Genomic DNA, 25,644 nt, shown 5'->3' on the forward strand with positions numbered 1-25,644 from the left:
TATAATTACAAAGTGTCACCACATTTTTCAATCATGTTTGCATTTTTGTATCTAAAAATATGTTTTCTTAAATAAATTATTCTGCAGAGGCCAGTTGCAGTAATTATGGGTAGATGTGCAAAAGTCCTGTCTGTGAAGCATGCAGTCAAGTTATCAGGAGATTGGCATGTCCTCTGGGCTGCTGTTATTACTTTACCAGCCATGAATGGGGAAGAATTTGCTCCCCGTTGTATATTTGACAATGAAACCCTTCTTAAATTCTTCCTCCAAGCCAAGTACAAGGCTGTCTTTTAATAAAAAATGTGTTTTTACCCATGTCTATATTTATTTCTTGCAGGAATGCACATACTGCTCCAAGAGCCACCCACATCCTTCTGTATACGGGGTGTATTTGCGTTTGCAGTCAGAACCAGTGCAAACGTGGGAAGGGGAAAAATCCAGTGTCATCTTTAGAGCTGGTTGCCTTTTCCATCTCTAGAATTACTTTGAGGCTATCTTGGTCACTCATTTAATTAAGATCTGTTGTATTACCTTTTCTAGAAATATGTGCCGTGTAAAGAAGACTATAGCGATGTTGTTGCTTTTAAAAATCTCTATTCCAAATGTTTGGGTCAAGAGGAAAAAAATAATTGTTTTGGTTTTAACATGCAAATTGTTTTGTCCCTTGACTTCTTTTTGTTCTGCTGTCCCAAAGTAGGGGAGCACTTGAGCAAGAGCTTAATTTTAAGCATGTGCAGCAGTCTTTGGGAATTCAAGGGGATGGGGCATGTGCTTAATGCTTTTTTGAACAATGTTGCTTTTCAGAGTTGAAGGCTTTGTAGGAAACCTGATCCTTTAAACTGGCTCCTGTTTATGTACATTTCAATTTTATAATATTGTAAGTTTTTCTCTTCTTTCTTCAATATCCTCAATGCTACATCATATAACTAAAACAATACTGGTCATGCCACTTGCAATTACTGAAGTAGGCAGTGAAATTTTTTTTTCTAGAGTAACTGGGGAAATAACGTAAATCATAGATTTACAAATGTTTTCCCAGGAGAAGTCCACACTAGTTGGCTGCAAAGAATGACACAAGTTTGGTTTACCCATAAAAGGGTGGTCATCTCAGCAGGTCAGTGATGTTTTTCAAAGATGTATTGTTGATTTTTAAGCTAGCTGATAATTTATTCCCTGAACTCTAGCTTAAAAAAACAATAAAGGGTAAATATGGAGTATAATAAAGGCCGTGCTGCCATTCAGTATGCACAATGCCCTCACCTTCCCTCTCCAGCCAGCTTCTCTGCATTGTTGCTTTCTTCATTTCTTATAGGACATGAGATGACCTCCATGATTATTTATGGGGGTGTTCAGATAAGCCCTTTTTTCACAGGCAACACACAGACACTCACAAGGACTGTTATAATTTGAATTTATATTGCAAGTTCCGCTATCATTTCCTCTGTTCCCACCCTGCCTTTTGGAAAGACATCCAGTCACATGATATGCTTGTAAAAAAACTTGCTGATTGAGGAAGGATGCAGGAAGGATACGGTTTTGCAGTGACTGCATAAGTGTTGTGTCGGGCCTGAAGGCTTGGGTTTATATGAGGACGAGTTTAGATGTAAATTTTAAAGATTTATTTATTCTGATTTTTGAATTAGTCATAACTCCTGAGCTTTAGAGAAGCATTGACTAGTCTGTGTTAATGGGTTCCTTTATGTATTAACATGGATATCAATACATAATCAGCACCCTGGATTCCCTGCCTCTGTTCCATCAGAGATCTCAAAGTTTTTTCAAAGAAATTGTCTCAAAAGTTTCTTTTTGAAATTGTCAGATGCAATCATGTCTTAGCAAACGTGCTTCCCATCAAAATCTCTTGGGGAGTTTTTCCATTTGCATAAGGAGAGTGCTTAGGCTAGCACAGAAATCTTTCTGAAGGATGCTGTGTTCCCCCTCAGTAAAGTCCTAAGACTTGAAGAGCCCAAAATTTCATGTCAGCCATTACACTGTAATGACAGTGTATTTACTGTTATACAGCGAGGGAGCTGGAGCATAGAGGTTTGTATTTTAAAGGTTTGCTTTGGTCATTCCACGTTCTGCCAACATCTAACATCTGTATTTATTTTTTAACTCTTCTTAGTGGATTAGATGCATCTGTTCAGTTCCAAGAATAATGCTTGATTTCCTGCATTTACAGGTTGCAATAAAATCCATTCGTAAGGACAAAATTAAGGATGAACAAGATATGGTTCACATCAGACGGGAGATTGAGATCATGTCATCCCTCAGCCACCCTCATATCATCACCATATATGAAGGTTAGTGAATGTGATTTTCCTCCCTGACTGCTCTGTTACATTCTTGCAGACCTGATGTTCGTGTTTCTTGAGATCGTGCACCAAACTAACCCTTACTCCTTGTGTAACCCGTCCCTTACCAACGAGACTTCCTTGAGCACTGCCTTCCCTCTGAGCTACCAGTGTTTCAGAGATGCATAAACCTTTGCTTGGAAGAGCTTCTTCTTGTGTGAGTTCACTGTGTCAGTCACAGGTGGGAGATGCTTGCATGTATCACCTCATGTCCTTGCTCCCACTGTACAGTTCAGTTTCATTTCACCCTCACTCATGAACCAGCCTGATGTCTGTTTGTGTTCCCAGCCCCTAGAGCAGTCCCTGTTTGCTTTATTTTCCCTGGACTGCACAGGACTGCTCTTACCTGCTCTAGGACTTTGGTCCTCCCTTACCAGCCAGTTCAAGTTGCTACTTCTGTCACTGCAACTTTTCTCCCTGAATCCCAGCATCCGCTTCTGTCCACCCCTGCACGCTTTCCTGTCAGTCTGATGGCTGGCTTATCATTCCTGTTTCCTTATACTGTCTTCCTCCTCTACCTCCTTTCTTCCTGGGACACAGCTGGGAAGATTTGCCAGTTTGTTTATGTCTCAGCACTAGCTCAACGGGTCATGCCATGTGCGTGCTAAAAGATGCCAGCCAAAAGGCCTGTTGCTGCAGGGAGGGAGAGTCTGCGTGCTGGATGTGGGATATAGATTCTAGAGGCTCAGAGGAAACTGGGTCAGGTAGTCTTATCCCTGGGGATCACCCATTTTCTGCTGTGAAGAACAGGAAACCTGAATGTAGTCCTACACATTTCCATAGCTGTGAGGTAAATGCAGAAGGTGATGAGATGTGTATGGCAGCTCTGCTCAGAGAGTTGATACGACTGATTAAAACAACGGCTGTCTTGGCATACTGTTACACTATCTCATATTGAGTTATTCAAAAGCATGTTCTTGTACTTGAAAAGAGATGAGTATCTGTCTTTTTATTGAATAAACTCATAAAAGGATAAAGGAACAGAAAAGGGGAGGGATGCTGTGTCAGCATGTAGGTTGCAAATGGAACAAAAGTTACTTCAAATACGGATGGAAACTCAGGAAGAAAAAAAATTAAGTATGCTATGCTGTGGTTCTTTGACCAGTTGCCCTTTTCATCCTTACTTAAAATAGTTTTTCCCGAGTTAAAATATTTGTGAATGTGAAAAAGATTACAGCATTTTTAGGAAGCAGACACTAAGTCCTGTGGGAGTAAAAGTTCCCTCTCTGACCGTGTGGAGGGAGGAGCAATGCTTCTGCAGCAAAGCCAGTTGACTTCCATGATGGAGAATTCATCTTGTCTGAGGAGGATGAGCACCTATATCAGATTCTGGTGTGTTTTCCAAGCAGTCAGAGTCAGTATTTGGCCTGTAGCAGCCAATGCTGTAACTTAAGATATGGTAGCACTGGGAAGATGTGTGGTTGTGCAGCTGAACCCACAGGAACTGCTCAGAGGTGAGGGTGTGACCTCAGGGGCCCTTGAGTGTGTGTGAAGCTTCTCTTGAAGCTTCACTTGATATGAAGTGAAGGGACTACTACATCAAGGACTAAAGTATTTTTATCGTTTCAAAGCTGGACTTTAAACACATAGATTTTCCTAAAGAGTGATAATATTGCTATCCCCTGACAAAAAATGTTGAAATCAGTAAATCCTCAGAGATGGGCTTAATCTCACTAAAATTAAGCAATCCAACATTTCTGCAGTTGGTGTATGCTACAAGTTTGGTGTCTGTCTCTAGTCAAGAGAGTTCAGCATCTTCCCGGGGTGGCTGGCTCCCTCCTGGGAGACCTTTTTTCAGATAAGTGGACTAAATGACATATTGGAGGCTCCTGTTGGAGTCTAGCTGACTAACTTAGACCAGATTAATTTTAAGACTGAAGCCATCCTATAGATATTTTACTCCTATCTCACAAATTTTTACTACAGGTTTCCAGACGTGCCACTGCATGTCTGACAGCTCTCTCTGTAGGTGCTAAGTTGTACAGATGTACGTACCATGGACAACACTGGATATCCTTGTAATAACCTTTGAAAGCTCTTTGTACTGCATTTACAAACATGTGTTTTCCTTGAGTAGGCTCTTGTTTAGGTATCCTTTTGACCTTCCTGCTAATAGCAATTAACCTCTGAATTTGTCTACTTGATGTAAACACAAGTATCCACACATCTGAATTTGCTCCGTATCTTTTTTTATTGATACCAAGCAAATTCAGATGTGTGGAAACCAAGCTTTCCAGTTTAGAGGTACTTCTTTGTAACCTAATCATAAGGCATGTACCTTACCCATTACTGCCAGGGCAGATGTACAGTTGTGACTAAAGAAATTCCATCCTCTCAGCAGGGCTGTAATTGGCAATCTGCCAAGTGTGGCTGTGAGGGAAGTGCTCCTTTAAGTGACTTTAAACTCCTTGAAAGGGACTGGATAAACAAAGTTGGCTTTGCTGGCAGTGTTCTGATTTCAGCACATAAATTTTAGTTTATAGAATAATGCCTCTGTCCATTCATCTGTCTGTCTCTCCCCTGCCCCTCACCCTTCCATTGCCCTATTGCTTTTTTGCCTTGAAAACTCCAGGATTTTATAATAAAGCCTTTGAGAGCTAACATATTTTTCCAGGGGTAGCTTGAGTGCAAAATCTACCTCATCTGGCAATACTTTATAAAAGTTAAACCAGGGAAGGAACATTCTGCAAACATTAAAACACGTGTTGGGCCAATCATGAGGGTGAAGTTACACTTGATACGTTTAGGAGTGGGCTCTTGAGTCTTTGTAGTGTGAAATACAGTTGTCTGCATGACTGTTTCTTTGCTGAAAGAGTTGTCCTTGGTCAGCATAACCATACAGAAAAGTCTGCCCTTTTGCAAAATGTACTTAAAGGTAAGCAGACTATCAGCTAACATGTTTGTAGAAATAGTTTACTGAAGATCTTCCCTGGAGAATGAATCAACATTAGGATCAAAATTTGGTGCTCATGGAACATGATGGCATTAATGTAAACGAGTAACTGAAGGAAAATGTGTGCTGAAGTGCTCCGCTGACTTGGGGCCAGGATGCTTATAAGAGTGCTGCACACTTTGCATTAACAAAGCACAAAATATGGATCTCCCAAGTAAGATGCACTCTTTTTTTTCTAGGTTGCATTTTTGCTACTCTTAAGAAAAAGCAGAGAGATTCTCCATGTGTCTGCCAGTTCACAATGGCTTGAGCTAGGTTACATGCTTAATCAGGAGACTGGTTCAGCTCTACTTTCAAACCCCGAAGGCACTAGGAGATAATTTGACAGTGTGTAACAGCAGTGGCATAGTAGTCCAGGATACTCACTGCACTTGCCAAATACATGTTCAGTGTCACGCTTTGCACCAGACTTCATGCGACAAAGCATAAACACACTTGGTGTTTCACACACACATAGGCCTGTCTCCAGTGTGGGAAGCTGTGTCAGTCAAGTCACCATATCATCAGCAAAACCAGCTGCATTGTCAGAAATCTGCCTGTGTGGCAGCTGTTAAAGGTGTGTGGACACAAGCCATTGCTGAGGGACTTCATCCCTGCAGCAGTGCTGGCTCAGACAAGTGTCTCCTGCCATCAGCTGCATGTGGACCTCAGGGTGGGGCAGCAGCCAGGGGCCAGGGTGGCAAAACAGTCACCTATCTCAGGCTGTGACAGTTCAGAGCGATCCCAGCCTCTGTCCAAGCCCTTGCTATCTCCTGGTTTTCAGACATAATCAAAACAAACTTTGGTGCCTAATGACCCCACCCCTTCTGTGTGCAAAACACCTGAAAAAGCCACGAGTCCCTTTAAACATCACGTGGATGACTGGCCTTTAATCAAGAATGTGGGAAGTTGAAAAGCTGAAATGATTCTTTTTTTTGGCCAAGAGAAAGTACTTCAGTAGTGATAGTGTTTAACCACATTTCTAATTGATTTCCTCTGATTATGTAGGCTTTTGACTTTTGAGTGCTTTATTCTCATTGTTTTCAGTTGATAACATCCAAGAACATCAAGTAATATTTCAAGTGTCTGGAGATACTAATGAAACAAGAATAAACAAATTTAACTCATTGGTTACCATAACCCAGCTTTATGAATTTCCTGCCATTCAGGGTGATCACCTAAACAGCCTTCATCGGACATGACAAACTCAAATGTGTGAGATCACAGGCAGGTCCAGTTTAAATGTCATGCTGATTACCAGCAGCGGTGAAATTTATTTCCATCTTCCCATTTACACAGTCCTACCATAGCAATGTAAATATACTTCTCTGAAGTTCCTCAACAGTTTAAATAATATTTAAATAAAAGGGAGGTAGTGCTTGTATTCTGTGCCGAAACAAAGTCAATTAGTGTAACATGTTATTGTGGCCAGATTAGCAACTGTCATTTTTCCTTCCTTCTAAAGAGCAAACCATTATAATCTACATATCCTCAGTCTTGCTCTGTGAGAAACAACTTCACCAAGGATAATAGTTCCCATTCTGATTTAATCTTCTCACTGGGGAGTAAATTATGGCATGCTGTCTGATTTTAAAAGATTATTGCAGGATCTTAACTACGTTCCTTTAATTTAAAAGGAGATGCAATTTGGCTGAATAAGGCCATAATTCAGGAAAACAGTTTAACACAAGTTTAGCATTAAAACACATACTTTATATCTTGATATCTTCAATTATAATTAAGCAAATGCATAAATTTATGTGTATGCATATATGTGGTTTTCTCATTGGATCTGGGATATTTTCATGTCTGCTATATTCTCTGTTAAAAATAGAGATTAAAAAAAACCCAGCTAAAATAAAAATTATGCCGGGGGTTGTAAAACAGTCAAAAACACAAAAGCTGAATCGGGCTGAATTTCTAAGGTAAAGGACAGTTTTCAGTACTCACATGATTTTTGAAGAATAATTCAAGGCTTATTACACAAGTGAGGTAAGTGGGTCATACATGAATTTTCTGAATGAAAAGGTTATTCTAGTCTGCATCTCCAAAATTAAAAACAAACTTGCTTGTTCTTTTGATTTGGCTGACCTTTAATAAAAGAGCATTTTGTAGCAGTGGAAAGGTACTTCTGTCTGCGGCTGTTAGGAGAGTAATAAAAATACCACTGAATGGAAAGACACCAGATGGAAGGAATGTCAACATACTGGAACTAATTTAGGAGATTGCTCTGATAGAGAGCAAAGGCATGAGGAGAATTCAAATGGTTCCAGTGCAAAGAGATTGGCCGCCCCTCTTAAACTAACAAACTAAAATCCTTACCCCAGGGTTACATGTAAACCAAATGGAATCGGCCCACGAGGAGATAGTCCTTTGGCAGGGGAAAGGAATCCACCACCCTCAGCACTCACTGACTTTAGTATTCTATGAGCTTGGAGGAAGGGCAAAAACCTCCTGCCTTTTTTTTTATTTTGGTAGTAAGTCAGTCCAAAATGAATTGTCCTAATAGAGAGGTGTACGGTGTACCATTAAACCTTTCTCACTGATGTTTGCAAACCATGCCCATCTGGACTTTTAACAGTTTTATAGTGAAGCACATTTTAGCAGAGAAGAAATACAGTGAGTGTGTTCGTTTGATGTTGGACTTGTCCCATGAGTTTCAGAGAAGGTGACTTTGGTGTAGCTAGAGGGATGAATTTGGCAGTAGTGTTGAAAAGAAGAGTACTGATGAGCAAGAGGTCAACCAGCACTATTTGGAAAATAGAAGGCTGTAGATAGAAGCTGAGTTCATAATTTCACAGCCTCTAACTATAAATAAGTGGAGAGATTATATGCAAGAGCTATTACTATAGTAGAACAACCTGTGAAAGAGGGACAGGTTGTTCACGTTACAAAGTGTACTTTGTCTCAGATATCTCTTTGATAGTGAAAAGTGAAATTCTTTCCCAATTTCACATTTATGTTCTTCAAGGAACTTTGAAGTCAGCAGATGTGGTTTCAATTATCAGCCCAGAGGTATAGACTTTTTCTCGGTCACTTTTAAAAGAGAAACAAACATGTTAGAGTTAAGAGTGGCATTTAAAGAAAAGTAAGAAATCTTTGACTACTCTATGTTAAGCACCCTTTGCTGCTTGTGTTTACAAGGCTTTTGGAAACCAAAACCAAGTGGTTTTGACCAGACCAAGCCCAAGCAGACCTGCAGCCCTCGAAAATGCTGTTTCTCCATCTTGCTGTGGCCAATGTCCTTGTCCTTTGCTCATCTCCTGGGGACACAGTCACGTTGTTCCTTACGCCATGAGGTTCATGCTATTCCCGTTCCTGGTTCCTGATGTGCTCTCACACTGCTGTCCCTGCTTCCTCCCCTGTGGCCACATAAAGTGCAGCCACCTCCACAGTCAATCCTTCAGCTGGCAGGCTCTGTCTGCTAAGGAGTAGTAGTGATTTGCAAGCACTACTCTGCAGCAGCACTTGACCGCTATGGCTGAGGCAGTGCAGCAGTCCTCCCACCACATCAAGGTCTTGTTGCAGCTCTCAGAGTATCTCAGCTTGCAGAGTGGTGAAAATAAACACCGCAGCTCAGAAATAGATGACAGCCGGTAGCAAGCATTTCTTGTCCCCTCTAATAGGTGAAGCTTGTGCCTTGTATCTAAGCAACCCCCCTATCTTGATTCTTAATTGGCAGGCCATCTCTCCTGCTATCCATGTATAGGTGTTGGTACTGACAGTTCTCTGCGTGTCTAATTTGGCTAGCCGTTTACAGAGTACTGATGGTTTGAAAGAAGCTAAAGCAGCCCCACCTTAGTCATACATGGTCTCCGTCCCTTGACCTTGCTCTGGGCTGTGGAGCAGGCTTATATGACATGGCTGTCCCAGAAATAGCAAGATTTGGGAGGTTCCTGGAGTTCAGGAGCCTGCCAGAGCCATGCTTCTCTGCTGGCAGTACGTGCAGCCAGGGTTCAGGCACACTTCTAGGTGGGGGTGAGTTTCAGAATGAATATGCAGTAGGATGGCAGGTAATAAATCATCAGCAAAAACAAAGAGTGAACCAAGCAGTCTCAGAAGCTATATGGAGGCAACCCGTCCATCATCAGCCCACAGGTTACAGCCCAGGTGCTAACAGGGCAGTATATTTATTACCTCATTATTCTTTGCAGTAAGTCAATCCAGCCTTTAATTAATGCCCTCTTCTCTTCCTCCAGCCATTGGCCACAAGGCTTTCTTGAGCATATGTTTATAAAACTACATGCTGTGCTCAGAAGCGAAATTCAGAAGTGCCTGTTTGAAACCTGCTTGGCATCCTAATACTACTGTGAAAATTCATGGTGTACTTGGCTGATGGTGTGAGACTTGCCAGAATACCACCTTGTCATTTGCCTGATAGTCATGACCACTAAATTCCTCTTTAAGGCCGTGTGTGTATAGGAATAAATCCCACTGCCTTTCAACCTCCTCTTCCTTCAGCTGTAGCTCTCATTTTTTTGTCTGCTGTTCAGTTCCCTCTCTGCAGGAAATAGCTGCATGTCCACTCCTGAGGTTCAGCCCATGCAGTGGAGATGCTCTGACGTGAAATGATGCAGTTGTAAAAAACCGCCTCCCTATTCACCTCTGCTTCTGGGTGGAGAAACAATTTAATTCTGTAATTGTTCAGCTATGATGATGGTGAGGAGGCCTCTGTAATGTTACCCAAGTTCAAGGATAGTTTCCCTCTCAAAATTCCTCCTCATGAAGAAAAGCGTGCCAGTAAACTGAAAGCCAAATACGAGTTTTTGCAATAATTCTGTTTCCACTGATTCTAGTGCGGCTTTGTGACAAATATTTGAAATTTGGAACCGGGATTTATGCTTTCCTAAATTCAACTTGATAGTGTTATCTCAGTTTCCTAGAGGGTGTAAGAGAAAATCTGAAATGTAAAGTGCCTTTGAATGCACATTCCTCCAAACCAAATGCTTTCCACCTCATTTCTGTAGAAATATTGGAAAATACATCTGGATCAAGACTTGTATTAATATGGCAAATTTGAGTCCAAAAGAATTACATTTTAGGATTTAAAACTTTAGAAAATCAAGGATGATTTGAGAAAACTCTTAGGACTGAGTAATAAAGGCAAAGCTTTCATAAAAACACAGCCTGGAAGAATGCTCTATCGTGGCAGGGCTGTTGTTGCTGTTACTGTCATCAGCAGCACTGAACACCTGGTGGGGCATCAGCTTTTGGGGGAGTGGGGCAAGAAGAGCCAAGGGCAAATGTGCCTCCGAGCTGAGGGTTGTCCTCAGTTGGAACTGCTTGGGATATGCATTTCCATGAAAGTACACTGAGATCGTCTGTGCCATGTGGCAACTTCACCTGTATGTGCGTGATACAGTAACCGCTAACTCATGGAATCAGCCCGGGTTTCAGGGAAATTTTGTTGTTGTTGTGTGGTTTATGTGTTTGTTTTAAATAATATGTCCTATATGAGGGCATTTTCAGGGATTTGTCTCAGCTTACTATTTCTTTTTGCCTTCTTAAACAAGCCTGTACCTAACAAGCATTTCTGAGCTTAGAGAAGTGAATGTGTGCATTACTGTTTTATCACACCACTTCCCTGTATGACACGGGGCATGTTCAGTTTTTCCCAGACAATATCATTCTGTCATTCTTGGAGAGGATACTGTACGTATAATCCATCCAGAGACGGCTTTCCCAGTTTCCGAAGTTTATTGCTAATGAGGATGCACATAGGATGTAATCGCTGGCAGAGGCCTCTGCTTCGGGGTACAGTGAGGCCAGCAGACAAGTAAGCAGCCAATTTTATCTGGCTGTTTGCTCTCTCTTTTATCAGAGCTGTTTGGCTGGGATTCAGGGGTGTTAGAGTGAACTGCAGAGGCTTTGGCTTGTAGATTTCAGTGACAAGGTGTGAGAGGACATGAGACAAGGCCTAAGAGAAGTAAATATCTGTGTGTTAAGAGAGGCAGCTTCACATTTCACTGCAAAAGCTGAAGCTTAATTCTGGGGTTTTTTAATCACCAAAGACTACTGTCTGAGCTTTGATAAAGAGATATAAGAAGGCATCATTACAGTAGGGCTGGTCAAAACTAGCATCTGTTTGTAATAAACCCTTTAACCTTATTAATTTGTATACGTCTTGCTACCACTATGACCAGGGCTGCCACAGATAAAAAGAAAAGGAAAATTACCATGTTTTCATGTAACAGTGGTTACTTATGGCAGGTGCAGGAAGTTTCCAGTGGGTTGCAATGGATTTTCGCTGACAAAAAAGAACTATTTAGCAGCCAGGACATTACAGCAATTCCAGACTATTCACAGCCTGCTTTACTAGATTAAATATTGGTTATCTGCCACTCACAGCGAAGTCCTTGACAGCATGTGACACGGCATACTCTCAGCCCTGAAGGAGAGTTGGGCTGTGACGTGTATGAGATGATTTTCCTTGCTCTGCTTACGCTGGAATTGTGCATTGCTGCCGGCTCTGCGCAAGCGACAGAGGATTACAGCGTGCAGTCTGTGACATGCAGTGGGACACATGGTAGGGGCAGGGGGTAAGGAAGCTTGAGGAAGAGTTGGTTGCATGAGACAGAGTACAGAGCCACACTGACAAGAGCTGTACTCTTCTGGAGGTGCTGCAGCCACAGCAAGCTCAGGTGTCCTACTATGCTGTCACACAGAGTTGGGATGGAGGAAGGCACATCCATCAATTGGATACTTTATGGATTTTGGTGGTAGGTGAAAGCCAACCAACAGTCATTGTAAGCCAAATGGCAATCCTGTATCAGTTACTGAAGACAAGAATTTATTGTGCCTTCTATGAACCCTTTCCAAATGATATAAAGGCTCCTGTCTGCTTCTGTCCTCTGGCCTCAAGTGGGCTACTTGTAGAAGGAATTCTGTGCTGGAGCAGGAGCTGTTATTAAAGTATTACTGGCACAAGTGTCCACACCTCACCTCACTAGGATAAGTTGACTTGACCACCTTGTGACCCCATATTATTTGAGACAAAGAGGTTCATGTAGCCATATGAAAGAGAGGATAAACTCAGCTTCCTTCTCTTGGTCTGAGATGTTGTAATCTTCCTCTGGTAAAAAGTAGCTTTGGAACTGGCTTTTTACAGTGGGATTTGTTAGTACATCTTTCCAGCCCTCAGTGGTGGTCTAAGATCAGACATCCTGAGTCTTCTTTACTCTTTCAAGTGTCAATTTTCAAATGTATTGAATCAACTGTGATGCTTTTTTCTTTTCTTCTGTGCAGTGTTTGAAAATAAAGATAAGATTGTGATCATCATGGAGTATGCAAGTAAGGGAGAGCTGTACGATTACATCAGTGAGAGGCGGCGATTAAGCGAAAGAGAGACAAGACACTTCTTCCGACAAATAGTCTCTGCTGTGCATTACTGCCACAAGGTGAGCAAAGGGTTTCACGGTGAAAAATGCTCTTTCAAGGCTGATTGCTGGCATATATTTCAAAGCATGTCTGAGGCAGCAGCATTCATTATTAAGTATCAGAGTACATGATTTTATCAGTGCAACAGGACATCTTCATTAAAAGCACTACACAGAACTAGTCCATTTTTAAAGACTAATGATGTTTTCCTGTGCTATGACAGATACCAGACACACCCTTACTTTAGGCCTACCTTGCATTTTTGCCTTTAAAATAATTCTCCTGACATTTAAAAACTCAGAAATTACAACATCAACTAAAGAAGGCATCCCATATAACCTCTACAGCATTAATGTTAATGCATTCAGAAAAATATTAGTTTGCAATTTGAATATACTAGTAAACAACTTTAGAATAGGAGATATAATATATGAAAGGAAAAAGCCAAGAGAAGGCTATGAGGTTGATGTGTGAGCTTTAGTATATACTCATTCTGGATAGCTAAAAGTAACTTTTCCAGATGTAGCAGGAAAGATACCATTTCCTAATGACCTTATCCATCATGGTACCCACTTGGAATAACAAATTAAGTAATTAAATCCAAGGTAGGTGGCTGGCTGTCGTGGACCTTTTATCCCTGTTATGAAACAACTGCATAGAGCCAAAACTTGTATGAGGCTAAAGGCAATGAGCAGCTAACACAATTTTAATTTAAATTCTTAAAACATTAAGTCTCTACTTGAATTCTGATAAAAATGGGATTTCTCAAAGTCCTCACTGCATAGTGCTGAAAAGCTGCAGTGCCATTTCTGATGCATTTAATTTTCCCAAGTTTCTGTAAAGAAGGCTCTGACCTAGACCCAGTCTGTTTGCTTCCATCCCTAACATTTTCAGTCCTCTGATCCACATCCACGTGGCTGCTCATTGAAGAAATGAGGGCTTTTGTAGGGGCTGACATCATTGACAGATATTGGTTTCTGGTGCCTGGGAGGAATATCCTGCTTTCACACAGTGGGGACAGGATCCAGGATGAAATTAAGTTCTGAAAAAACACCCCCAGCCCTCCGCCCCCCCACCCCCTGCTGTTTCAGAGTGTCTGTGGGAGGACAGATTCCAGTCATTCTTCCCTTAACCACACACCAAGTGACTAATACAGCGCCTGCCACTAGTGACTGGGCCATGAGTGTTATGACAGTCAAATCAGCCCTGAAATGTAGATGCAAAGACCACCCTGACAGCTCACCTTTAATTTTTCCAATATTTTCTCATGCTCTTCCCCGTTTTTTTCTTCCTTGTTTCAGAATGGTGTTGTCCACAGGGACCTAAAATTGGAAAACATTCTTCTTGATGACAATTTTAATATAAAGGTAGGATTCTTTTTCTCAGTTTCTCAGAATGGATTTGCATGTTTTATAAAATTTTTACCCAAGGTATTAGAAGAACCATTGTTATGGTAACAGCTGCTAAGCAACAGCATCTGGCAAGAGGCTCAGAGTTTTGGAGGTTGGGGGAAGACACCACTGATTCCCAGCAACACACACTAAATGAAGCTTTGCATACTTCAGAGGTGAAAGCCCTGTCCTGCCATGCAAAGGCCACGAATCCCAATGCAGTATCTACCCACTGGTAGAAAACAGCAGAGCATTTTGTGCAATCAGGTTTATTGTACAAATGATATTATTGCTGGCTGCTTCTGGGGCTAGGAAAAAACTGATCTGGTCTACAGGGTTCAAGTGCCTCCTGCAGAACAGTCTGAATGTTCTTTTGATCATGGCTGGAAAATAAGCAAATAGAGTTTCAAAATAAACCTAGTAAAGCACATGTGCTTCATTAGGAAATGGCCTTGGAACTTCAGACACAAACGTATACTTTGGATAGTGATGTCAGTGATGTCATTTCCATGCCTTTTCTCCCCAGTGAAACCATGAGAATGACCTTTTTTCCTGTCTTTTTCTTGTATTGTTTATAGCTGTAGCACAAAGTTAAATAATGCAGAGATTTAATTTCCAGAGTAATTTCCTATATATATCCTATCTATATTCCTCTATAAAATAAGTAATTTCCAGGTGGCTGAGCCTGTTTCACTTTCAACTTTGTTCTTCCTTGGGTTGCTGGATGTAAGAGTGGCTGGATGTGCTCATCCATGGACAAACAACCAGAGGGAGGAACACCAAAGAGTTTCTGTTGATGCTTGAGCATCCTTATTTAATTAAAAAAGTAATCAAGGAGCTACTTGCCTAGCCCAGTACCTAAATAGCCTGGGTCTTCCTTTTGTCTCCCCTGAAAGCCCTGGGGCTGTAGGCACTGGTTTCTGTGCTTCAGTGGAGAGACTGTGTTCATTTTGAGCTGATGTGCAATGGAAATGGAAAGTAACATGTGGTAGCTGCCATCTGTGTAACGCTGATGACAGAAGCTAACTTGAATCAGCTAGTGGATTAAAGGCACATAAATATGTGGTTTCCAAAAATAGTCTTACAGAAGGCCCATCCAGTGCAATATTTAGATGTTTTGCTGTTAGCATGCAGCATTGGAGCAGACCTCCCCTCTCCTGTTTCTACAGGGACTCTGCAGCAGCCAGAGCCGTTCTCAGCAGTGCTGAAAACAAAACGTAGCCTTTCTAGGACATTGTATAAGAATCAGGCTTCCGCAGGCAGGATGACCTTTCTTTCCACATTACATGCCAAACTATCTTCACAGCTAATCAGAGAATTCTTGAGAGAAAAGAGGAATTTGTGGAATTTGCTAGCTGTGGAGGGCTGGATCTGCACTGTGCTCCTCATATGCAAAACCAATCACTTCCTCAAGCCTCTGGGGAACTGAGCTTTGTCAGACAGCTCTGCTCCTGCCCCTGTATCCTTTATGGGAGTTGTTCTCCTGTGGGTAGAGCGGAAGGATGGAGCAAGGACAGGTGGCTTTGTCTGGTCCACACCTGGAGCTGACCCAAGGGCTTCAGAAGCACAGATGCATTTCAGCTGCCATAGCGAGTGGCATTGCTGTGGAAGAAATGCAGGTAGCTCTACCTCCTCACTTACCTTCCAGTCATTTGGACGTGCTTTTCTTGAGGGTTTCCCTTTCCTGACTTGCATTGTGTTTAAACTGCTGTAGGTATTTTTCATATTTCCAGCCTTTCCTCAGCTACATCTCTTCAATGTTAAGGCCTCTGAGCAGGCAAGGCTGCCTTGGCATGGGCAAGTGGCTTCTTGGCTGTCCCCTAGTCACTACTTGTGCAAAGGGTCTCATGAAACTGAAAAACAGACTGAACTCAGGAAGGTATTGATATTTCGTACATCTTACAGTCAATAGTGTTAGAATTTGTATTGCTTCAAGAGGTGACTTCTGGTATGGTTTTTCTTTTTCTCTGTGCTCTCTTTTTCTAAACCTTGTGACTAAGGTCAGCTTTGAATACTTGGTGGTAAACATACAGCCACTATTTCCCTGATGCTGAAGCTTTGAATATGTTGCTGTGGTTTCTGTGTTACTTGCACAGGATTTTACTTCCCACTTTTTCTTTGTTTCACTAAACAGTAACCGTTGGCAAGGAAACACATATGGAACTGTAAATTATTTATTAGGAGTAAATTTATCAGGTCCTCATTCTGCGAGTATTTACATGTGGTTTGTTCAGGCAGAAAAAAATGCAGGGGTTTGGTATTGACTGAAGGCTTCAAATACTCAGGGGAAGGCATTTTCTAGAAACGGATTGATAGTCTTATCTGTACTTGTCTAGTATTTATATTTCATTCAGTGGATTACAAACACAAAATTGGTGGTTTGATTTTAAGAATGAGAAAATTAAAGGAATCTCTTTGTTCTTGGGTACAATGTGCAATTAAATACATGCTTCTGATGAAGCCAGTGATCTATGCATTAGGATTTACAAAAACATGTCATAATAATGTGAAGAAAAAATAGGATGTTGTAAAAATGGATCCCTGTACAGCAGTTTCAACAATACTTTTAAATCAGGGAATAAAGAGGACAAGTAATCCATTAGAAATTATTCTCCAACCTAAAAGGGCCCCAGACCATTTTACTTGTTACTATACCCACTTGGAAACCATTCTTAAGCTTTAGATAATTAAATGAACGTCATAAATGAGTGTGAAGACATAAGAAGGGGTTTGTTTTGTTTTTAAGAGTTGTGATGATGAATAAAAACCTCTGGAAGCAGAGTCATGTTAGAATACAGCAACAAGGAAACGCCAGTGTCTGGAAGCAACAAAAAGTACACATTTTGAAGAGTTCTGCATATCCACAGGCCAGAGTTGGAGTGCAATGAGAGGAAAAAGGTGATCCAATCTGGGGTGTATTACTAGCTTTTTCATGGACTTGTATACAGTACTATTTCCTGCAGACTTTTACTGAAAACCACTAAATGCAGCAGACACAAATGAATCAAATCAGCTTTAAACACTTGTGAGACTGAACATCCTTGTTCACAGAAGGGATGAGGACAGTTCCTGGGCTGGAAATTGCAGCTAAATGAGATGTCTAGCAGAGGTTGACGTAACGGTATGATCAACCCCAATGTGACAGAAGAGTAGAACAATGCAAGTATAACAGTAACATGATCCTCCTAACTGCACATTCTCTTGGGCTGGTAAGGGGACACCAATCAGACTAACCACTAAAAACCCACAAGGGTTTTGTATATACAGACTAAGTGTATGGAATTGGGATTTACTTCGCTGGAAGTCTCACCAACAGCACATATATTTCATTTGCTTTAAGAGACATAATTATTTCTCTATCTGCACTACAGAGAGACAGATTCTTAAGTGGGATAAAGCTGACAATTTCCATGAGTGTGAACTTAGTGGAATTTATATTCCACACTTCAGCAATAACTTACATCTGTTTTAACACAGCTAACAATAAATTTGAAACATATACTCCGGAAGCAAGAGGAGTGGAAGTCCACTTTTCTGCTCCTCCCAATTTAGGAAGTTTTTTTGACTTTTTGGACTTAGTTCCATTTAAGTGCCAAGAACATGAAGTAATGTTGGCTTCTATTAATCTTGTTTTGGGGGGCATGACAATTTTAATGGGAAAAGCTGATAAACATCAGTCTGTGAGCATGGGAGTGGATTGTAACATAAATACTCTTTCCTGAATGGTCAGAATGAAAACATGAATGTCCAAGTCTGAGAGTTTCTTAGAGTGAACAATGGTATGTATCCCTATATATATATATATATTCATGCACATCCACATGCATTTTATACATTCCATGGTGTTAAGGGAATGTATTTTCATAAGGAATCACACTGTGCAGTGTTTGTCCTTGTCTTAGCTGCATCCTGAACTAAAATAAAAATCAATGACCAGCACGAATTTTTAACACTGAAATGATCCCATTCTTCTCCTGATTGACAGGGCACACTTCATAAGGCTTAAAACCAACTTCCTGCAAGCCAGGCATAGTGACTTGATAAGAAAGTGGAATTTAAGGCAATTAAGTGCAATCTGAGACATGAGAATATGTTTGCAGACTGCAATTCTACACCAGCTGTTTTCAATGACATTCCAGCCATACAATGAAGACTTTACAAACCGCATTTATTTAAGGGTTGAATTTTCTGCTGTTGGTTGATAATACTCTGTCTGAGGGACTGAGTGAATTCAATCTATGAATGAACATGTTGAGATGAATTAAAATTAATGAACAGAAATCAGCTGCTCTTTCAGCAGGATGAATACAGATTGTCAGTGAAACACCTGCACAAGTAGAACATGAAAATAGGGAAGAGTGAAGCATGAAATCTCATATCTGACTTGTGACTTTTAAAATTGTGTAAAAAGGATATATAAAAAATTTGTATTTCTAACATGAAAGTATCTAACAACAATATATCTATTTATATCTGTTCATAAAACATATATATGTTCCTGTTTTGGTCTCAGCTGTGTCATTTTTCAGTGTAACTGTACCAGTTGAGGTAGTAGAGACAAAGACTTTACCTCTTCCAAGAGTTCACTGAACATTATAATTCAACCGGTATTAGAGGCATCGGTGATACACATTTTAGAAAGACAAGAGTGAATTATGTTGCTGGCAAGTCCTTTTCTTTCCCACTCACTTTGTGTTTTCTTGAATTTTCTCTGGTGAAAATTCCTGGGATTTAATTTCTTTCTGGTAGAAAAGACATTAATAAGGTGAAGAAAACCCAGAGAAAACTCCTGTCTTTTATATCTACAATACCTTTTTCATGCCTGTGCTGTATGTCTTTTATGTAGGCATTATGTTGATTGTGGGCCATAATGCAAGTATCTCTGGGAAGCAGAAACATTTGGGTTTTAAACAAGATGAAAATGAGATGGGTTGCCTTGTGCTAGACAAACAAAGAAAATGCAGAGGTTGTGGGAGTATTTTGTGTTGCTGTCCTCAGCCTTTGTTTTGTAAGAACAAGAACAGAGAACTGAAGTAAACAAAATATTTGGACCTGATCCTGCAATTCCTGCATGGGCAATATTCCCAATAGTCCCGAGGGAAGTTTTGTTTGTGTTGGGCAAGCCGGATTTGGGCCCATTGTTTCCAGTTAGGAACCAGACTTGTGTTTATTATCTCATGATAGACATCTCATGGGCTTAACAGCTCAGATTCCTCAGCCCCATGTCCCTGAATCTGGAGGAGTGAGTGACTGCCTCGCTTTGCCCCTCATTCAGGCGTGGCTACATTCCAGATGATTTAAAAAATCACTTTCTTCAGTAATGCTTAGCTTCTTGCAAGCTGCCTCCCTCCTCCTGTTGAATTTAAAGGTCGTGGCTTTTGGCTTGCATTTGTGTGATAAGAAGGGTGGTACTTTCTGCTTGCTTTCCTCTGGTATTAATCACTATACAAGATGAAGAGCAGTGGACAGCAGACTTCCCAGTATGGGATTGTCTTTGCAAGGATACATAATTCACCCAGGATAAAATTACCATCTGATGGTTGTGCAGTTGTTGGCCTCTCTGTGAATGGACCCAAAGCATCCTTGTTCCTAATCAGGAGGACTTAACCTGAGAACCCTTCTTCTCTGAGGGATCTTTAGAGAGAAAAGTAAAATCCACATTGAGTTTTCCCTATGGCGGAGACAAATACATCTAATTCTTTCCTGATAAAGGATTTTTTGTTACTTTAAGATATCATTAATATTACAAATACCTTATGCAATTCTATTTACAGATTGCTGATTTTGGACTCTCCAACCTTTATCATAAAGACAAGTTTCTGCAGACCTTTTGTGGAAGCCCATTGTATGCTTCTCCTGAAATAGTTAATGGACGGCCTTACAGAGGCCCAGAGGTAAGAAGGGTCAGTTTTTCTGTGGTGATATGGGGATGATAATGTTCTTGAGAGGGAGTCTTAGTGCAAATGTTACTGTACATGTGAGTTCACTTGGGTCTGTTCCGTATTTGAAGTTCTTAAGCTGCTTCTTGTTTACATTGCCTGTGGGTGGTTAGTGAGATGTCAGATACCATTTTGCCCAGCAGTAGGTGCAGCTGGACATGATGCTGCTCTTGTGGTGCTAATGGCATGGAGAAGGGCAGGGATCAACTTTCCTGGGCTTCACACATGTTGTGTCTGTATTTCAGGTTGACAGCTGGGCCCTCGGTGTATTGCTTTACACTCTGGTTTATGGAACGATGCCCTTTGATGGCTTTGATCACAAAAATCTCATCAGGCAGATCAGCAGTGGAGAATATCGTGAGCCAACACAGACCTCAGGTATGAAAAAGGAGGGAGAGCTATGTGCTGAGCTGACAGCCATTCAGAATGGAGCATTTGTTTGGCCCCTTCCAACATGTCATCTTAGAATGATGTACACCAAAAAAAAAAAAATCTCATTCTCCTCTGAGTTCATCTGCTATAAATTCCCATCTGGGTACAGCACTTTCCAAAAGCCCTTTTGAAATTAAAGTTTTGTAGCAGATAGATTTTGTTGCCTTGGGGAGCTGTAATGAACTCCTTTAAGTAGATCTGTGGCAGTGGAAGGTCGGTTAGCTATTGGAAGTGGAATTGTTCAGACAAGCTGTAAACTGGTACAACATACTGGTACAGATCAGTCCTCTCATTACACTGTGGGCTACCACAAGCAGGGAGAGGGTGAATGGTCAGAGCCACACAGTCTCTTGTTAAAGAAGGCAGGCCAAAATCTGAATTAATGCCACTGTGTTTACATCGGCTTCTAGGATACCACATTAAGCAGTCACCTGACAGAAGAGTAGCAGCTAAGTCTGGCTCATTGATTATAATGACTCCTTCCAACCTTAAATATCTACGCAAATATTATATTTAAATGAATATTTCTCTTGTTCTAGTTGTTTGCAATTCCTTTCAATTTTCTGTCTTCTCACTCTCTGTATGGAAATAAACCTTTACAATACACAGAAGACTACATTGTTTATGGAAAAAGTAAATACAGAAGCAATAATGTGTAGATAATTTAAAATACCGCAATTTTGTTTTATTTTCCTCCAAGTTTTGTCATTAGAGTCAATAGGTTGGTGACTTCCTTCAGTAATATGGAACTGTTCACTGTCTAATACAGTAAAAACATTAATTTATTGGATAGCCCAGAGCTGATTTTCCAGATTGAATCATATTCTTTTGATAAAATAGCGCTCAGAGGCATTTTCCATCATTGACTGATGGTCCAAGCCTTGTTCCTTTTTACTATCTCTGTAGTATGGAGCATTATTTTTGCTCATTTGATTGTCTTTATGCTTTCAATTTAAACTGACAAACCTAAGAATGCCCGTGTTCTAAAAATGTTACATGCCATTCTTTACCCATAGATGCTCGTGGTCTTATCAGGTGGATGCTGATGGTGAACCCTGAACGCCGAGCAACCATTGAAGACATTGCCAACCACTGGTGGGTTAACTGGGGCTACAAGAGCAGTGTCTGTGACTGTGATGCCATGAGGGACTCCGAGTCCCCACTGCTGGCAAGGTTCATTGATTGGCATCACCGTTCTACTGGCCTCCAACCAGAGACTGATACCAAAATCAAGTGCCTTTCTAAGCCCAAAGGTCCTGAAGTCACACTAGAGAGACAAAGGTCTCTGAAAAAATCAAAAAAGGAAAATGACATTGCACAGTCCATCCAGGAAGGAGGAGCTGAAAATGCAACCAAACCGACCTCCAAGAGACCCAAAGGCATCCTGAAGAAAAGGAGCAACAGTGAACATCGCTCTCACAGTGCAGGTTTCATTGAAGGAGTTGTCAGCCCAGTGTTACCTTCTGCTTTTAAGATGGAGCAAGAGCTGTGTAGGACTGGCGTGGCCATTAAAAGTGTTGTAGAGGGAGAGGTAGCTGGCAAATATGGCACTAAGCAGTCTTCACTAATGCCAAAAAAAGGGATCTTAAAGAAGACTCAGCAGAGGGAGTCTGGCTATTACTCCTCTCCAGAAAGAAGTGAATCTTCTGAACTCTTGGACAATAATGATGAGACAGTAAACAGTGACACTTCTCCAGGGGTCACAGAGCCGTCCAGAAATGGGTCTTACAGCCATTCCTGCAGGCGTAAGGGCATCTTGAAACATAACAGTAAGTATTCTACCAACAGCACTGAACCTGCTTTGATTAGCCCTGACACACCAACGCTGGAGGCCATGGAAGAAATGGTCTTGCCTGGGGACGCATTACCTCGAAGTTACAGTCGCCCTTCCAGCGTAATTAGTGATGACAGTATTTTGTCCAGTGACTCATTTGATTTGCTGGATTTGCAAGAGAACAGGCCAAACAGGCAGAGAATACGGAGCTGTGTCTCTGCTGAAAATTTTCTCCAGATCCAAGACTTTGAAGGACTTCAGAACCGCCCACGGCCACAGTATCTAAAGCGTTACCGCAACCGTCTGGGGGACAGCAGTTTTTCTCTTCTCACAGACATGGATGATGTGACTCAGGTCTACAAGAAAGCCCTAGAGATCTGCAACAAGCTCAACTAGCAGAGGGAAGATGGAAGAGGGAGGGAAGGGAGTTATTATGTGTACCTTTATGATGGAGTAAGCCAGGTCACTGATTTGCTGACAATGGTAGGTTTTGATTCAGAGGAGCTGACTGTACCTACTTAGCTGAACTCCAAGTAAAGTTACCCCCAAGCCATCTCACACTTCTCTAATTTGTGTCCTCAAAATATTACCTACCTGACCAGAGAAAAAACTTTGGTCTTTGTATCTGTGATGAAAGCACATCAGGAGCTAGCAGACAAAAGCATCAAGACTTGATGGCTCAAAGTCAAAGCTAGACAGAATTAAAACTGGAAGTGAGGGACACACATTTTGAGAGGTTTGTAATTAATATTAGATAAACTTTTTGAAGAGATGAGCTGAATTCTTCAAGTCAGATTTGGATGCCTTTTAGAACAAGAGGCTTTATGTCTTCCTGAAGTTATTTGTCTGGGTACAGTGATTGCTCAGTGGGAATCTTTGCCTTGCAATATGCAGGACACCAGGCAAAGTGATCACTTCCACCAGAGTGACCTGAGGGCTTCTGAACGTGTTCTAAGGTAATTTGAGAGACTTGCCCCAGAAAAACCTCATGAGGTGTTTGTGGACAAGCAGTGGAGCAGGCATTCATATCTAGACCTCCCACAGTGACCAGACCTATTGCTCTTCAGTGAGTAGAAAGTTCTCAAATTGTTTCCAGCTACCAGCAAAAACAGAGACACAGAAATGATAATGGCAACTGGAAGGAATGGGTGTTATCAGCAGCTAAATGACCTTTTAAGGCATTTCCCATATGTTTAATCTGTGACTCTTTCAAAATGGCCAGCCAGATGAATGCCCAGACAAAGATGGATCTGACAAAGGGTCCCAAGGGTTAACTGACCCTCCAATCTAGAGTTCAGTCACTGTCAGCAAATGGTGCCACCTTGCTGCTAGCTTGTAGTATTTGGGGGTGATAGTAGTTTGCAAGCAGAATGTTAGGTAAGGAAAAGGTTGTAGAATGTAGGAAATGGATAGAGGTCAGAAGGTTAATGGGAAGATGCCTTTCTGCACATGAAAATGTTTCTAGGTTGGTGTTAATGGAGCAGAAAGAATTGAATAATGAAATGATAACAGTAGATTTAATAACAGAGTTAGCATAAAGTTGTGGGCCTGCCTCTTTCTAGTATAGCTGGTACTGAGTGTGCAATGATACCAGTTTGAAAAAAACAAAAGGATATGTGTTTGTGTTCTCAGACGTATTCAGCTATCCAGACCGAAGGCTTCAACTCCCATAAAGGTACCACATGGGTCTACTGGATTACCTGAATGTAAGCCTATGTCAGAAAGGCACTGTGTGTTTGACAGGCCTGGGCAAACTGGAATCTTCAGGCCCATTTCAGTTTCATTTCCATGAGCACATAGCCCCTGGCTTTCTTGGAAGTGCACTGGTGTGATTAAATCACAGGTTTCAGCTGATGATGTCAAATGATCCACAGCTGCAAAACTTGTATCCACACTCATACCCAGAGCAGAGGGGCATGGGGCAAGTTCCGGTCTCACTCCTGCCCTGTAACTGGAACTGAAAGCAGAGTTTGACCCACTGTGTCCCAGATTGTAGAGATGGTGCAGAAACAGAATAGAGTTCCTCTGGGGATTCCTTGGGAATTGGGAATAAGTCCATATATCATTGGCATCTGGGACAGGGAGCTATTTCACTTGCAGATTCCTTTTATTCAGTGTGTCATGGTACTTAAGAATGCTGGTTCCTCCTAGAAATCAAGTGGGCTACCTAGCATAAAGATGAACCAGCCTGAGTTTCCTAAATAATTTAATCTGTGGAGAGCCTTTACCTTTTGCTTATCCACTTACACTGGACCAAATTTGACTCTGAAATATACATCATCAATACCATCAAATCTCTCAGAGATGTACTCGCAGGTGGTCAAGTGAAATTTGACCCACTGTCATTTGCTCAGGAAGGGCAACTGCAGGTCTACAGATGTGTACCTCTCTGTATGATATTCAGACATCTCATCTTCTCTCACAAGCCCTGCATGTGCTCTTTTACCCCGTCCCAAACCAGCACCCTATTTTGCAGTGTGTTGATTTAACAGGTTTGCTGTGGTGCATTTTAAAACAACTCAACATAGCCTCCATGGCCTTTCTGAAAAAAGGGTGGATGTGCCTTGCAGCCACATCTTCTAACTCATGACCTGGGGTGTAAGAGCTGCATCCTCAGCTGGTGTAGTCAGTGCTGTCCTGTGCAGTGCTGTCCAGTGCATCACACCTTCCCTGCACATCTGGCACTAAACCTTGAGCGGAGTTACAGACGTTTCAGGACGAAGGGAAGGGAGCTCAGCTGGCCATGACAGGGAAGGAGGAGCACTTTGAAGGCTCCTATCTCTGAGGCTTTTGCCCAGGCCTGCTTCCTTGTGTACAAATGTGAATGAGTGAGTGACTGCTTGCTGCCAAACTGGAAATGTTATGTGGGGGTTTACTGGCATGTTACTGGCATGTTACATGTTTACTGGCATGTTATCATTCCTAGAAGAGAAGAAAAAAAACTTGACTGCACATTGTTACTATTAGTGTTGTGATTCTTATTTAATTTTTTTTGTAATACAAAGTCAACTTTTTTATTTGATTTTGTCTTTTTTTTTATTTATTGGTCTGAAAGCCATTTCAAAGTTATAATAATATATTTGGTGTAATTTAATTGGTGCAACATTATTTTACAGCTCCGGCCAAAATTGTTTGGTGTTATTTTTTGGGGTTTCTTTGTTTTGTTTCTCCCAATCCTTGATTGGTTTGAGCTCTACGAGGCACACAGGGAAAAACGCTGGATAATCACCCGAAGTGTTTGTATTTTTAATCTGATACTGTTTTTTATTAAATAAAATGAAATTACTGTAACTGTGAAGAGTCTCTCCCCTTTTTCACTGTACATCAGCATGAGCTAATGCCAAATGGTAATGAACTTGTCATGCAGAAATACAGCAGCATCTCAGCACTTTGTACCAAGTTGTTTATGCAAACCTCCTTGGCTCATTTGTGCATTTGAATATAA

General features: G+C 41.3%; 1 protein-coding gene across 1 annotated transcript in view; it reads left to right on the top strand.

Moving 5' to 3' along the window:
- The window catches only part of NUAK1 (NUAK family kinase 1), a 46,806-nt gene extending 21,316 nt beyond the window's left edge, over nucleotides 1-25,490 (top strand). Inside the window, exons 3-8 of the mRNA XM_039725230.1 lie at nucleotides 2,183-2,303; nucleotides 12,532-12,683; nucleotides 13,965-14,030; nucleotides 19,829-19,948; nucleotides 20,239-20,371; nucleotides 21,442-25,490. Of these exons, the coding sequence (XP_039581164.1) occupies nucleotides 2,183-2,303; nucleotides 12,532-12,683; nucleotides 13,965-14,030; nucleotides 19,829-19,948; nucleotides 20,239-20,371; nucleotides 21,442-22,595 (1,746 nt within the window). The 3' untranslated portion in view covers nucleotides 22,596-25,490. The remainder of the gene's footprint in view (nucleotides 1-2,182; nucleotides 2,304-12,531; nucleotides 12,684-13,964; nucleotides 14,031-19,828; nucleotides 19,949-20,238; nucleotides 20,372-21,441) is intronic.
- The last annotated feature ends 154 nt before the right edge of the window (nucleotides 25,491-25,644 follow it).

This window comes from Passer montanus, unplaced genomic scaffold (genome assembly GCF_014805655.1).
Source record: "Passer montanus isolate IOZ18808 unplaced genomic scaffold, ASM1480565v1 scaffold55, whole genome shotgun sequence".
Classification (NCBI taxonomy): domain Eukaryota; kingdom Metazoa; phylum Chordata; class Aves; order Passeriformes; family Passeridae; genus Passer; species Passer montanus.